Source organism: Pelodiscus sinensis, chromosome 24 (assembly GCF_049634645.1).
Source record: "Pelodiscus sinensis isolate JC-2024 chromosome 24, ASM4963464v1, whole genome shotgun sequence".
NCBI lineage: Eukaryota > Metazoa > Chordata > Testudines > Trionychidae > Pelodiscus > Pelodiscus sinensis.
This window is the reverse complement of record NC_134734.1, coordinates 4,428,622-4,443,577: the sequence shown is the minus strand read 5'-3', so window position 1 is coordinate 4,443,577 and position 14,956 is coordinate 4,428,622. Positions and strand designations below refer to the sequence as shown.

The 14,956-nt window shown below is 51.4% G+C and overlaps 1 protein-coding gene across 2 annotated transcripts; it reads right to left on the bottom strand.

Annotated features, from left to right (window-relative positions):
• Nucleotides 1–911: 911 nt before the first annotated feature.
• LOC102449662 (trypsin-3-like) lies at nt 912–13,907 on the bottom strand. 2 transcript variants are annotated; one of them, XM_075906928.1, is made up of 6 exons: nt 13,811–13,907; nt 12,822–12,916; nt 11,167–11,311; nt 8,625–8,878; nt 5,651–5,787; nt 912–5,149 (listed from the first exon to the last, which is right to left on the bottom strand). In XM_075906928.1, exons 2-6 carry the CDS (start codon nt 12,880–12,882, stop codon nt 4,988–4,990), a joined length of 759 nt encoding a protein of 252 aa, XP_075763043.1. In that variant the 5' UTR covers nt 12,883–12,916; nt 13,811–13,907; the 3' UTR covers nt 912–4,987. The 2 variants fall into 2 exon arrangements, with proteins under 2 accessions (XP_075763043.1, XP_075763044.1); XM_075906929.1 differs by lacking the exon at nt 13,811–13,907 and having other exon boundaries at nt 11,167–11,351; nt 12,822–12,915.
• Nucleotides 13,908–14,956: the final 1,049 nt, after the last annotated feature.

Here is a 14,956-nt window from a genome sequence, read left to right as displayed (position 1 = left end):
GGCCATCGGAGCTTTCTTGCGCAAGAGAGCGTCTACACTGGCAAGGATGCTCTTGCGCAAAAGTACATACCAGTGTAGATGCTCTCTTCTGGAAGAGGTTTTGCACAAGAACTCTTGCGCAAAAGAGTTCTTGTGCAAAAAGCTGCCAGTGTAGATGGATATACTTTACAGTTTGGTGTAGTTTCAGTAAATCCATGTGTATAAATCAAGTAAGCTCAGGATGAGGCTTTTTTATGCAACACTTGCCACAGGAATATTGTGGTGCTAATAAAAGTTCTTTCTCTTTTCTTTTTATGAACCTGATCTTGGTTAATTTTTGTGTCCTGTTTTTTTACTTTTGGGGGCTGAGATTTCCCCAGGTTTCTTTATTATTACTTGGGTGGTGGCAATGGATTTTTTATCCCCAAAATCGAGGGCTTTAAGATTTTGGGGGGAAGCTTTATACCAAAGCCTAGAAAGATAAGGTTTTGGGGTACTTTTGCGGGCCCCCACTTCTGCATTTATCATGCCAGAGTGTGGAAAAAGCCTAGACACAGTGGCATAGCAGTGGAATTATTTTGAGAAACCGGGATTTTTAAAAGGACACAAGTTTTAAGTTGCAAGCTTTGCAGTTTCTTTTCTCTTGCTCTTTTTTCTTTTCTTTTGTTTTCTGTGCTGCCTTGGGGAGAGGCAGACAGAAGGTTAACCTTAAGACAGACACAGACCATCCTACCTAAAAGGTTTATTTTATTGTAGCTTTTGGGATAACTGGATAGCTGGGCTAGTTAAGGCATGATGTCCAGCTCTAGGACAGATTCATACCCCCAAGGAGAGGGTAGGAGCAAGGTATAGCAGCCCTCCTCTCCCCTCACCAATGCCTTCTATGCGGGAATCTGCCTGTGTGGCAGACCTCTAACTGAGAAGGCGATGGAGTTTCTCCGACAGATAGAGGCCGAGGAGAAAAGCGCCCAACAAGAACATCTGGCGAGGCTAGCACAAATAGAAGCAGGAAAACAAGCAAGACTAGCAGCAATAGAAGTGGAAGCAGAGCAGAAGCGTGAGCGACGAGAGGCCAAGCGAAGGCAAGCAGAAGCGGAAGCACAGGCGAGGCTTACTAAAGTGAAGGCCACACTTGAAATGGTGAAAGCTAAGAAGCCGGACGTTCCAACCAACCACCCTACTCCCGTGAATGTTCCAGTCACTGTTCAATATCCCAGGAAACTCCAGCCCCAGAGAGAGGAAGACCGACAGAGACTGAATCCTCCAGGAGTTCAGTGGATAGCGGTGTGGATATGGGGTGTGATTATAGCGTGGCTACTATGTGTGATCGGGCTGATACCTTAACCCAGCCCCAGAACATGCATGAGTGTGAATCTTCTGTGCTGCCTGTAGCTAACAGGGAGGTCTGTGAAAGGGGTGAGTGTGATCCTGAGACGTTGTCTGTGGCTAGTCAGTCCTATTGGGAGCCGGGTTTGCTTGAGGGAGAGAGCTGTGTGGCTGTACGTACGATTTCTGCTTGTCTGCCTGAAGCCTCAGAGGCGAGGCTGGAATCAGACACAGGGCAGGAAGAGCCCAGTAAGCAGGAAGTCTGGAGTGGCTGGCCAGAGTGAAGTTTTAGCTGAGGGGAAAGATCAAGTTCTGGAAAGGGATGAGTTGTTGGCTGGTAAGCAGGACCGGACTAAGGGGCGGGCAAGCTGGGCAGGTGCCTGGTGCCGCCAACCGATGGGAGAGTCTGATGGCAGCTGCAAGGGGCACACGGCATCCCTTATAGCTGCCATCAGGCGCATTGCGCCCGGTTCCCGCAGCATCAGCCACTCCCATCCCCGCGGCACCAGCCAGCAGCGCCCTCCCCTCCCCGGCCGTGGGGCCCTGCACGGCCAGGCGTGGCCCACCCCTAGCTGCATGCCAGCAGCACCCTTCCCCCCACGGCCATGGGGCTCTGCACGGCCTAGAGCGGCCTGCCCCTAGCTGCATGCCAGCAGCGCCCTTCCCCCCATGGCCGTGAGGCCCTGCACGGCCCGGTGCGGCCCGCCCCTAGATGCACGCCAGCAGCACCCTTCCCCCCGCGGCAATGGGGCCTTGCATGTGCCGTGCGCCCGCGGGTGTCACCGTATGTCCGGGTCCGGGACACCAAAATGTCTTGGCCCGGCCCTGCTGGTGAGGTTTGTAAAACCAAACTTGCACAAGCTGAAAGCGACTTATTTGAGGGAGCTCAGTGTGTGGACCCTGGCAGTGTGGCTGCTGGGAGGGGCAGCAGGCCTGAGGGGGAAGGGTTTCTTCCCAGCTCTCTGTCTGCAGGAGGTGCCCGTCAGCCTGGAATGGCTGAGGAGAGAGCTGTGGGCCCACATTCAGCTCTGGGGACAGCTGAAGCTGAGCAAGGGGAGACCCCTAAGAAGTGTCACAATGTGCAATGTGCGTGATTTTCTGCAAGGGCCCTGGAAACTGTTAAGAAATGTACCCAGGACACACTGTATGTTAAAAAAACTGGTGATACTGACATTGCACTGTTGATACCTGTAATTGAATTTGGAGCTTCTCACCTGAGAAGGAGCATACCAGGACTGGTGTGCTCTGTGGAAAAGGGAAACTTAGGGTGTCACATGAAAGCTTATGTTCTACTGATTCTGTACATGCTATTCATGTACTTGTGTAATGTCTGAATGTGGGGTTATTATTATGTACTCTCTGTTGATGCTGGAAGGCAGATTCTCTGTCTGAGGCAGAGCAATGGGCAAGGAATGCTCAGCCAATGGCTGTGCTAATTAGCAAGGAGACAATGAAGCTCTAGGGGCCAATACTCACCTCCTCAGGAATGTGACTGAAACCTGCAAAGCAGCCAGGGCCAAAGGGCTGCCAGCATGGGACACAGGGATAGGTTGTTGGACCACGGGACCTGCACTGACCTCTTCTGGCCAGGAAGATGCCAGGGGAGGTAGATAAGTGCCATATGGCACCCTCCATCTGGTCTTCAGAAGCTTTATTCGAAAGCCTGGAAAGATAAGGTTTTGGGTACTTTTGCGGGCCCCCACTTCTGCGTTTATGGGGAAAAACCATGAGAAAGACAAAGGAACCCAAAGATGGATGTTTGATGTATCAGGCGCGTACACGGGGGAGGGGGGTGAGAAGGGTGCAAACGCATCCTCCCATGGTTCCCCAAGGAAGCGTGCTCTGGCCGGCCAAGGGAAGGCAGGAGTTTCACACTGCCCCAGCCTCCCTCCCCTGTGATCTGGTCGGCCAAGGCAAGGCTGAGGTTGATTTTCCCGGCTCCCCCAGGAGAGAGGCCAGGGCTGGGCTTTATGGGTGGTTGGTGAAGGTAGGGCTGGGGGAGGAAGCCCCACCCCCATCTCCGCCCCTTCTGCTAGGCCCCGCCCTTCCCTGCCCCTGTGAGGCAGGGCAGTGCACGGTGTATGTGCTCCCCCTTTCCAACCACAGGGAAGGGAAGGGAGTGGGTGCGCGCTCGCTGCAGCCTCCCCAGCCCCGGTGGAAGGTGCTCCACGCCACATGGCTAGCCAACCCCAGCTCAGCCTTGGAGCACCGGGGCAGGGAGGAGTCAGGGTGTGCAGCACCGCCCAGCCTGGCCCAGTCTCTCCAGCCCCAGAGCACCGGGAGGGCGAGTCCGGGGAGGGGGGGCAGGAACACTCTGCCCCCAGATCACTTCAGGCAGCTTACTTGGGGGAGCATGAGGGAGAGGTGTGTTTGCGCCCTAACGCTGCACATTTACCAAAGAAAGCCTACACCCAGCAATGCCTGCCTGCTGCTGCCAGGAAACCCATCCCAGAGCTTCCCCATCCTCCTAGGGAAATCGTTTTTCCAACCTAGATCTCCCCCACTGCAGCTTAGACTTGGAAAGCTTTTCCTTCGCTCTTAGACTAGGTTTCACACCCTCACATAACATCAAAACCAAAACTTAATGATTCAAAATGCCAACGCTGCCCTGAAGCATGGGTTCTTTTCTTTTGCAAAACATTTTATGAAGCCAAAGGAGGCAGGGTTATAGGAGTAAAATACTTTTACAGTAGACCTGCAACGTTTCACCATGAGTAAAACCATTTTTTTTTAGCATTCCCGCTGTGTTGGAGGTTAAACATGTCAGCTTTTCACTCCCATTCACAATGGAGCTCCTTCACCCTCTCCCGCCAGCCTCTCCCGGCCCCTGCAAAATGTGTATATTTCTCATGGAATGGGAGCCTCATGAGGAATAACGGTAGTTCGAACTAGGGGCTTTAATTCGAACTACGTAGACCATGCTGCAGGCAGGTAGTTCGAACTACGCGGCATTTAAAAATGGCGATGCCCGGGAACATGCAAAGGAAGCCCGGGATATGTAAATCCTGGGCTTCATTTGCAAGGTCAAATGATTACATTGCTACCTTAATTCAAACTAGGGTGGCATTGTAGACATACCCTTAGCGTGGGCGCAGCACTTAGGAATTCGACCAGGGGGGCAGATATTTCAAAATAAGGTCCTAGTGTAGACCAGGACCAAACATTTAATCCACTCTCTTCATCTGGAAACCCACCTCACAGTCGTCAGGTGGATCTCGTGATGAGCACAGAGGTTTTCTGGCTGGCCAGTCAATCCCGAGATTCTAAAGCAAATCTCTTGATTTTTAAAGTCGGCCTTTGGATTTCTGAACTGCTCCTGTTCACTCCAGGCTGATTCAGGACTTTTATGGTTTTTGGAAACCAGTTGAGAGAATTTCAAGCTGATCTCGTGTTTTCTAAACCAATCTCACAATCTCCAGGCTGATTTGGGCTTTTTATGCCACTTGCACATTTTTCATCCAGTTGCTGGATTGTGTCAGGTCTGTGTTGTAACTGCTGGCTGCTTTGGATTGGCCACTCCGCAATACCCCCAGTGCAGTGCTGCCCGAGCAATCTCTCCACACTCCACTCGGTATCCCCCGGGTGCTGTGGTGAGATGAGGAGAGGCATGGCGGGGGCGGGGACGGAGAAAGGGGGTTGGTGAGTTACTTTGGCAGGTGTGATGTGCTGTAAGTCCTCCATCCTATTGGGTGGGCCTGTCCCTTATGGTGTCTCTCACCCACTGGATGGCTTTGCAGACATTGGCATAGACCCCAGGCAGTCCCCGCTGGGCACAGATAGGTGTTCCCCAGGAGACCACGCCCTGCAGCATCCCCTCGCAGACCAGTGGGCCTCCAGAATCACCCTGCAAAGAAACACGGAGGTATCAGCAAACACAGCCACACCCCAGTGCGTGTGCACAGCGAGCAGGGCCCGGCCCCTGCAGCGGGAGGCAGCAGACACACACACAGAACTCCCATCCCCTCCAGCAGGCACCTACACACACACAGACACACAACAGGCCCATCCCCTCCAGCTGAGGGTGACAGCCAGACAGACCTACCACATGGGGCAGCAGGGACATACAGACAGGAAGGGTGTAAAGAGCAGAAATGGGGTCAGGCGAACCCAGTTTTTTCCACCAGTGCTGGGGGTCAGGGCAGGCCAAAGAAGTGACTGGAGCATTTAGGCCTTGGTGCAGCTGGAGGGCAGACTGGCTGCTCTTCCAGGGGGCAAGTGGGAGGGCTGGCGACTGCCCCTCAGCAGCAGCCTGGAAGGATTTGGAGGTCGCCGGGGATAGGACAGTACCGAGCCCTGTGAGCGCCGACACCCGGCACCTGCCCCGATCTCCAAGGTTGCCCCTCACCTGGCATGAGCTTCTCCCGCCCTGTTCCACGCCGGCGCAGAGCATGTTCTCTGTGATCAAGCCCCTGTAACGCTCCTTGCAGCTGTCCTGGCTGATGCTGTAGATCTCTGCGCACTGTAATTTCTTGGGGAAGGTCTCTGGGCAATGACAGGAAAACACGCTTGGGAGGAGGGTGCAAGAGACTTAAATTTAGTGTAAGGCCCTCAACTGGCATAGATCCACTGACCCCAATGGAACGATGGCTGCTTGAGCCCAGCTCAGGATCTGGTCCCATTGACCCCACTGAAGCTACGGCCCATTAACCCCAGCTGGGATCTGGCTCTGTTGACCCCAGAGGAGCTCCAGCCCATTCACCTCAGCTAATCAGTGTAGCAGCATTGCATAAGAGGGTTTTTCTGGCGCAAGAAGGGGCAGTGTAGACAGCTCCTTCTTGTGCAAGAGCCTCTTCCGCAAAATGGCGGCTCATTAGATATGCAAATGAGGCTCGGGGATATTCCACGCTTAGCCTCATTTGCATAGCTCTGGCGCAAGATCGCGCCAGTGTAGACATAGCCTATGAGTAGTAATTCCATGCTCCAATACTAAAAATATAAAGGAAGGGATATATTATAGACCATCTGAGCAGGACAGTGATAGTGGCTATGAAATGCTGAGAGAGATTACAGAGTCTATCAAAATCTAACCCCATATTGACTGGGTCTATGTCACCTCAGGACGGGATGCAGAGGTACAATTTCTTGTTATCTTAAGTGACTGCTTTTTGGAGCAGCTGGTTCTGGAACCCAAAAGGAGAGAGGCTATTCTGGATAAAATAAACAGTAAAACTCCCCGGGACCAGATGGCATTCACCCAAGAGTTCTAAAAGAACTCAAATGGGAAATTGCTGAACTGTTGACTGTGGTTTGTAACTTATCATTTAAATCAGCTTCCGTACCTAATGACTGGAAGATAGTTAAAGTGACGCCAATATTTTAAAAGGGCTCTAGAGGTGATCCTGGCAATTACAGACCGGTAAGTCAATACCAGGTAAATTAGTTGAAACCCTAGTAAAGAATAAAATTGTCAGGCACATAGATTAACATAATTTGTTGGGGAAAGTCAACATGGTTTCTGTAAAGGGAAATCATGCCTTACTAATCTGCTAGAGTTCTTTGATGGGGTCAACAAACAGGTGGACAAGCGGAATCCAATGGATGTAATGTACTTAGATTTCCAGAAAGCTTTTGAGAAGGTCCCTCACCAAAGGCTGTTAAGCAAAGTAAGTTGTCATGAGATAAGTGGGAAGGTCCTTTCATGAAGTGATAACTGGTTAAAAGACAGAAAACAAAGGGCAGGAATAAATGGTCAGTTTTCTGAGCAGAGAGATGTAACAAGTGGGGGCCCCCACCCCCAAGGGTCTGTCCTGGGACCAATCCTATTCAAGTTATATCTAAATGATCTAGAGAAAGGGGTAAACAGTGAAGCAGCAAAATTTGCAGATACCAAACTGCTCAAAATACTTAAAACAAAAGCAGACTGTGAAGAGCTTTAAAAAGATCTCACCGAACTAAGGGTATGTTTACACTAGCCCCCTAGTTCAAACTAGGGAGGCTAATGTAGGCATTCGAAGTTGCAAATGAAGCCCGGGACTCGGTAGTTCGAATTAAAGCCCTAATTCGAACTACCTGTTAAAGCTGCTTGCAGGAGGAATAAAAAGGAGTTTTTATTAGGGCTTTAATTCGAACTACCAGGTCCCTGCCCTGGCAGTTAGTCCAGACTTAAAAATGGCGACCGAACGGGAAGATGCAAATAAAGCCTGGGATATTTAAATCCCGGGCTTCAGTTGCAACTTTGAATGCCTACATTAGCCTCCCTAGTTCGAAATAAGAGGCTAGTGTAGACATACCCTAAGTGATTGGGCAACAAAAAAGCAAATGAAATTAAATGTTGATCAATGTAAAGTTATGCATATTAGAAAAAATAATCCCAACTACACGTACAATATGATGGGGACTCATTTAGCTACAGATACTCAAGAGAGAGATCTTGGAATCCTTGTGGATAGTTCTCTGATGAGGGGTTTGGAACGGGTCCCATATGAAGAGAGATTAAAAGACTGGGACTTTTTAGCTTAGAAAAGAGGAGACTAAGAGGGTGATTAGATAGAGGTCTATAAAATCATGACTGGTATGGAAACAATTGGAATAAGGATACATTATTTACTTATTCCCACAATATAAGAACTAGGGGTCACGAAATAAAATTAATAGGCCTCAGGTTTAAAACAAACAAAAGGAAGTTTTTCTGGATTCAGTGCACACTCAACCTGTGGAACTTCTTGCCATAGGATGCGGTGAAGGCTAGAACTTTCACAGGGTTCAAAAAAGAGCTAGATAGATTCATGGAGGTTAGGTCCCTCAAGGGTTATTAGTAGGGCAAGCAAACACCGGCCAGAGCCACTTGCCAGCCATGCGCTGCGCATACGCAAGACTGGCACTGTGCACGCGCAAAGCGCTGGTGAATGGGGCTTGTAGCACGACCAACTAAAATCTCCTTGCCACGGGCGAATAGATTCAGCAATTTGTCAAGCCCTGGCTATTAGCCAGCATGGGTAGGAATGGTGTCCCTGGCCTCTGTTTCTCTGGAGGTAGGTGACAGGGGAGAGATCATGTGGGGATTACCTGGTGTGACCCCTCCCTCTGGAGCATCTGGCATTGGCCATTGTCAGCAGACAGGACAATGGGCTAGATGGACCTTTGGTCTGACCCTGTCTGGCCATTCTTATGTTCTTATATTCTTGTGAGATCTCCCCAGATGTTGGTGTTGTCGAAGCTGCATTTTGCAGCAACAATTGTTTCAAGTTGAAAAATGTCCCGTGTGAGAAGCCAAAGACTGTTGACAACCCATTAGCAAGGTCTCCCTAACGATCATCAACCCCCTTCCCGACGCTGAGCCCAACCTCAATCCCTCCCTTCCATGCCTCAGGGCCCCTTACTTTTGGGGGTCGTGACTGTGCCCCATCCTGACACGGTGCACTTTGTTCCAGGCGCAAGACACTGGGTTGCCAGGCTGATTGTGCTCACGTTGCTATTGAGTTCAGCCGGTTCATCCAACTCCAGGAGCATGAAGTCTTTGTCCTGAAGGCGGCTATTATACCCTGGGTGCACGATGATATTTTTAACTCCTCGAATCTGTTCTGTGCCTTCGTTCGTCTTCAGATTATAATCCCCAAGATACACCAGCACTGACCTGCGTGGAGACAGGGCAAAAGAGGAGATCAAGGGGAGGCGAGTCAAAGCTCATGGCACGCAAGCAAGTAGTGTTGGGCCATGAGTGGATTTCCTGGGGCAGAGGCGACCTCTGAGACCTTGCCAGTTTGGGTTCCGTATGGCTCAGTTTGACTCCAGACACATCTGATCTTGGTTTTTTCTTGGCACAAACTTCGCCTTCACAGAGCTGAGCAGAGCCATGGGGAAGGGCACGTATGGAGCAGGCCACAGACATAAAAATACAAGTATTGGTTACTTTATATTCAAGTTTCACCCTATGCATGTATCCTCCATTTCCATGGTATTGTGCACTGCATAGTTGGTTCAGTTATTTTTAGGCCCAATGGCTGGACATAAAATGCTTTGTTCTCCTGCCACACCTTCCTCCTCCCCCCACATGCTGCTTGGGGCCTTCTTGCAGGTTGGAGCAGAGCTGCCGAGGCTGGGAGCTCCTCTCTGGCCCCAGTCTGGCAGCAAGGAGCCCTCGCATGCTGCTGCCAGAGAAGAGCAGGCGGATGCGGAGTGCGGGTGCAAGCAGGGAGAGGCTCTCCATGGACAGGAGAGAGAAGCCCAGAGAGGAATCCACAGTGATATGCAAGCCCATCCTCAGGAAAACCAGCCCACACGGCTGAGTCCGTCCTGAATTTGTGGGGCATTCTGTCATTACCAAAGCAGCCGTTTTCACCCAAAATCAGGAATTCCATCCCTAGGCTTAAATGAACTACCCGGCTGCATAAGGCTCCTGAAAAACTGGCCCTTTCACAAGGTGCTGGCCAGACGGGAAGTAAACTGCCTTGTGGGATGTTACCCCAGGAGCAAACACCTTTGAAACAGAGCTACATGGACAATGTCCGTAACTCCAGAGACCAAAAGGTATCTGTGCACACACATAAGGGCAACAAAACAGCAAATGAAATTAAATGTTGATCAATGTAAAGCGATGCACTTTGGAAAAAATCATCCCAACTACACGTACAATATGATGGGGACTCATTTAGCTACAACTACTCAAGAGAGAGATCTTGGAATCCTTGTGGATAGTTCTCTGAAAACATCCACTCAGTGTGCAGCGGCAGTCAAAAAAGGAAACAGAATGTTAGGAATAATGAAAAAGGGGATAGAGAGTAAGACAGAAAATATCTTATTGACTCTGTATAAAACCATAGTACGCCCACATCTTGAATACTGCGTACAGATGTGGTCGCTTCATCTCAAAAAAGATATCTTGGCATTTGAAAAGGTTCAGAAAAAGGCTACAAAAATGATGAGGGGTTTGGAACGGGTCCCATATGAAGAGAGATTAAAAGACTAGGACTTTTTAGCTTAGAAAAGAAGAGACTAAGAGGGTGATTTGATAGAGGTCTCTAAAATCGTAAATAGAATGTTAGGAATAATTAACAAGGAGTCCTGTGGCATCTTAAAGACTCACTAACTTATTTGGGCATGACCTTCCGAAGGTGAGTCCTTTAGGTGCCACAGGACTCCTCGGTGTTTTTGCTGACAGACTCCCACCGCTCCCAATCTGAAAATTGTGTGCAAGATGCATTGTTATGATATCAGGCTCCTATCAGCCCACAGCTCAAGCCTAGAGCCCCGAATGGAGAGGGGATGTGGGGAATAGTTGATGACAATGTAATCCCTGGAATGAATGTGTGGTGTTTGGCTGAAGCGGAAGCGCTCTCAAAATGCAGGTGACCTTTCTAGTGCTCTGTAAACACGGCCTGTCCTGAAGATAGCTCTGTCCTTCACACTCTCCCCTCCCCTCTGGGCTGAATTCTGCGAGGGGACCTCCAGACAGCGGAGCTATTTTGGGATTCTGGAAGAATTTCAAAATAGCAATTCCGTGTCTTGAAATGCATCTTTTATTTCAAAATCTATTTCAAAATACTGGGTACGCTATTCCGCACCACGAGGGTTACGGGACCAGTCGGAATAATGCTGTATTTTGAAGAACCAGGGGGATGCTCCAAGGACTGATGCTTGCAAGGGTGGGGGCGAGTTTCCTTCTGCCCACACCACTGGGGAGAGCCATACGGGCCTGCCGCCTCTGGGCTGGGCAGCCACATCTGAAGCAGGGCGCTGAAAACCCCCCGAAGGTGTAGGGAAGGGCCACAAAATGGTGCGGGGGCTGGAAAAATGGAAGGATGAGGCTGGGATTGAGGGGGGAGGGGCAGAGGGAGAGGTGGGCACAGAAGGGGGTCCCAAAGGAGAAGATAAGAACTGGGGACATGGCCTCATCCGCCCTCCCCCACCCCCGCGCTGACTTACCAGATATCTTTGTTGCAGTGCGCGGCAGTCAACACCCACTTCCTGTCGATCAGGCTCCCGCCGCAGTGGATTTGTCCGTGCTTCATGAGAGCTGCTTGGAAGGGCCGGGAGCCGGGGATGCAGGGCTTTGCCCCAATGACATGTACTTCCGTTGGGGAGAGAGGCTCACATAAGCCAGACACCAGCTAGGAGCCAGGGCGAGCATCAGCCACGGCAGTATGAATTGACTGGTGGCAGAAGGGCCGTGAACTGCCGTGAGCCGCCGCTCGTGTGCAGCCGTGCAGAGCTTGAGGCGACCTGAGGCTGTCCCAGGTGCGGTGTCTCCAGCAGAGACAGGGATGGGATCATAGCCCACATGGGGCGGGTGATGCAGGGTCCAACGCCCCCCATTTCTGTGTGGCCTGCCATGGGGGAGGGAGAGCGGCTCTGTCCTTCTCCCATTGTGCCTGCCCTGGCACGCTCGGCCCCACAATGGAAAGGACACGGGGCAGCCGCCCACCATGCAGCCCCATCAGCCAGGCCATGTGATTACTGCCAGAGCTGGAACCAAAGCCATGGTGAGGCTGCCCCCAAAGGGGCAGCCTTACCAAGGCCCGGCTGCAGCCACAGCACACAGGGCAGTCTGCAGCGCCACTCGCCGGGGGAGGGAGGGAGGAGAATTGTTAGCGGGCACAGAGGCGCGCACCTTATAGGGAATGGAGCTCCCCGGTGGGTGGGGCTCATTAGCAGCCGGGGGTGTGGCCTGGCAGGGGTTCATGGCCCCCCACCGCTCTGTGGACCAGTGATTGGGAACTGCGGCCCTAGAGTCAGGAAAGCGCCTTTTGCTGTTCCCAAGAAAAAGCCCCCAGAGCTGATCAAATGATCGGTCTCTGGAAATCACCGTTAGCACAGGCTCAGCAGTGCCGAGAGCTGGCCACCGAGTTTCTCGGCTTTGCCGCAATACAAATAATTGAAACTTTTTTCTTCCTATTGGAAAATGCCATTTGTCTGAAGCTGAAAATGTCTGGAAATGAGCTGGTAGCCAGGCAACTTCTTTTATCAGATCCAAACAAATCAACCTCTGTGGGCCGGGCTCCACAATCAAACGACAGCTCCCAGGATGCCTCAAAGCCCGGGACTCCCATGATGCACTGGCTTCTCCTTATCTAGTGGTGCCTGGTGAGTCATGGGATGGGTAGTCTGACATTACTGGAAAAGAGCCATTTTGATTTTTTTTAAATGATGTCTGTCGCATGGTTTTTTTCATAAAAGAATTAGCGTTCTATTCGAAATGGCGCTCTGCTCTGTAAAAGTGCTATGTTTTTACAAAAGCTTTATTTGTAAAAACATTGATGTCTCAGAGAAGCAGATTTTTTTCCCCAAAAAACATTCTGGTTTGTGGGAAATTTCAAAATTCTTCCCTTATGTCCCGACACGGGATGAAAACCTCTTGTAAAACCAGAGCTCCCGGCCTGCTCCATAAGCACTGGAGACTCGTCAGTGACGAGGCCTGTCTATGTTAATTCCCTTTTGCAACCTGTGGAACCGATTTAGGCACTTCCTGGATCTTCGCGCTTCCGGAGCAGCAACCTGTCTTAAGCCCCGTCTGAGACACTCCTGTACGGCCTGTGGCAAAACTGCAGAACCCTCCCACCCCGCCCAATGCTCTTCCTTACTTTTTCTTACTGCTGCCCCGGCACCCAGCATGGTGAGGATCAGCAGCTGCATGGTGTCCATGGCGATGGGAACAGTCGGCGACGTCGCTGGTTTACTGCAGGGAGAGAGCGACAAGGAATCATTGGCCAGAGGTGCCTTGAGGAGGGAGGGTGACTCGCAGGTAAGGGGCTTGCGTAGGAGTCCAGTGTGAACAAGCTGTTGCCCTGCCCTGCAGCTAGCCACGGAGCCCCACATGGATAAACACACTGGGACTGTGTGGTGGGAATGGGGGGGGGGGTCTCCCCAACTCAGCTCCATCGTCCACTTCCACCCGGAGGCTCCCCCAGGGGCACGTTCCATGGAAACATCTGATCTGTCGCGGCAGGGAGAGACAAAATCTTAAGCCCAGTGGCAAAGATCTCCATGAGCTGTACTGAGCCCACCCCTCTCCTCTGGTTCCCCTTCTCAGTTGCCCCAGTAACAGAGCCCCCACAAAAAAACAACAGAGAATTGAATAGCTCTCCAGTGCTATGTGGCTTCCATCATGGCAGCCAGGTACTGTGTTTATCCCCACAACCGTTTGGTGAGGCTGGGCAGGGCTACAGTCCCCATTGCACTGCCGGGGAAACTGAGGCACAGAACAGCTACACGACTGTCTAACAGGCAGGCAGTGGCAGCTCAGCGATTAGAAGCCATGTCTCCCTAGTACCTGTTGAGCTGCTGAATTGCCAAACCGTCCGTCCTTCCTGAGCGCCCCATCACACCCCATAATCCCCCAATAACAGAGCAGTGCCCCCTGTCCCCAGAAAACAGGGTGATGCTCCGGCAGCCTGTAACACTCCCATAGCAGCAAGAAGCTTCCCCATGATCTTCCCAGGAACAATGGGATGCCCTGGACCACCTTCCTGCACCACTCCCCAAGCCACAGCAATCCCTCTGCACCCGGCCGCCATGCCCCCGCCCCCAGCCAGACATGCTGACAATGGGAACTGGACTGGCCCCGCTTCACCTGCAGCTCCTTGCAGAGCCCTCGGGAGCAGACGAGTCCCCAGCGGTTGTGACCTGGAAAAAGCTGAGAAGCCTCCGGGATGGGCCACTTTATATCCCAAGAAACAGGCCGGCCCTGTGAGTCACTGTCATCACTGGATCTAAGCAGATGAGCAACGTTTTAGCCGCCGGGAGCCTCCCTCCACCCCCAGACACCTGGCTGCTGTTGGTTGTGCCGGGGAGTGGGGGAGGGACCCAGCCTTTGCTCCCATCTCTGTCGGGAACCTGGCAGGGATTAGCCCTTGGAACAGAACCTTCTCCACTGCCAAACCTGCCTCCCTGCGCCTCCCGCCCTGCTCTGGAAGGTGTCTTTCCCCCTCTCTTCCTGCTCTCCTGACCTGGTCCTGAATTTTGGGTAACCAGGCCCTGCTTCCTGATACTCAGCGCTGGGTTTGCCCTGGGGCTGCTCGGACGCTGACCTCTGGGATGGCGGCCCAGCTTGATTCCCAACAGCCCATAACCCACTCCTGACCCCCTCTCCCCGCGGGGGGCAGCGAGGGGCCTAGCCCTGTGTTTCTCAACCAGTGGTACGAGTACCCTTAGGGGAACTCGAGAGAAGTCTGGGGGGTACGTCAACACAACTGAAATGAAACTGAATTTTTTTTAAGTGTTACAGAGCTTTATTATTTTTGTACTTTTTACACCGAAAAATGTCATCGCCCACCCAGCTACGATTACGTTGTTTCAATGAATGTGTTGCAATGGTAGAAAAAAATTGTGTGTGTCTGAAAACTGTAGGTACTGGGGGTAGTTATCTTTTTTTTAAAAGGGGTACTTTATAAACAAAGGTTGAGAAACACTGGAAGAAGTAAATATATATATAAAACAAACAAACCTTTTTCGCTGTTCTGTAAGGTGGGAGTGAGAACTGACTGCAACACTGGGTATGTCTACACTACAAAGTTTTGTCGGAAAAAGGGCCGTTTTTCCAACAAAACGTGAGGAACGTCCATGCTGCAATTGCATTCTTCTGCAAGAAAATCAAAAGAACAGAAGGACTGTGTCTACACTGCACCCCTTTTCTGGAAAAGGGATGCAGATGAGACAAGTCGGAATTGCAAATGAAGCGGGGGATTTAAATTTTCCCCACTTCATTTGTATAAACATG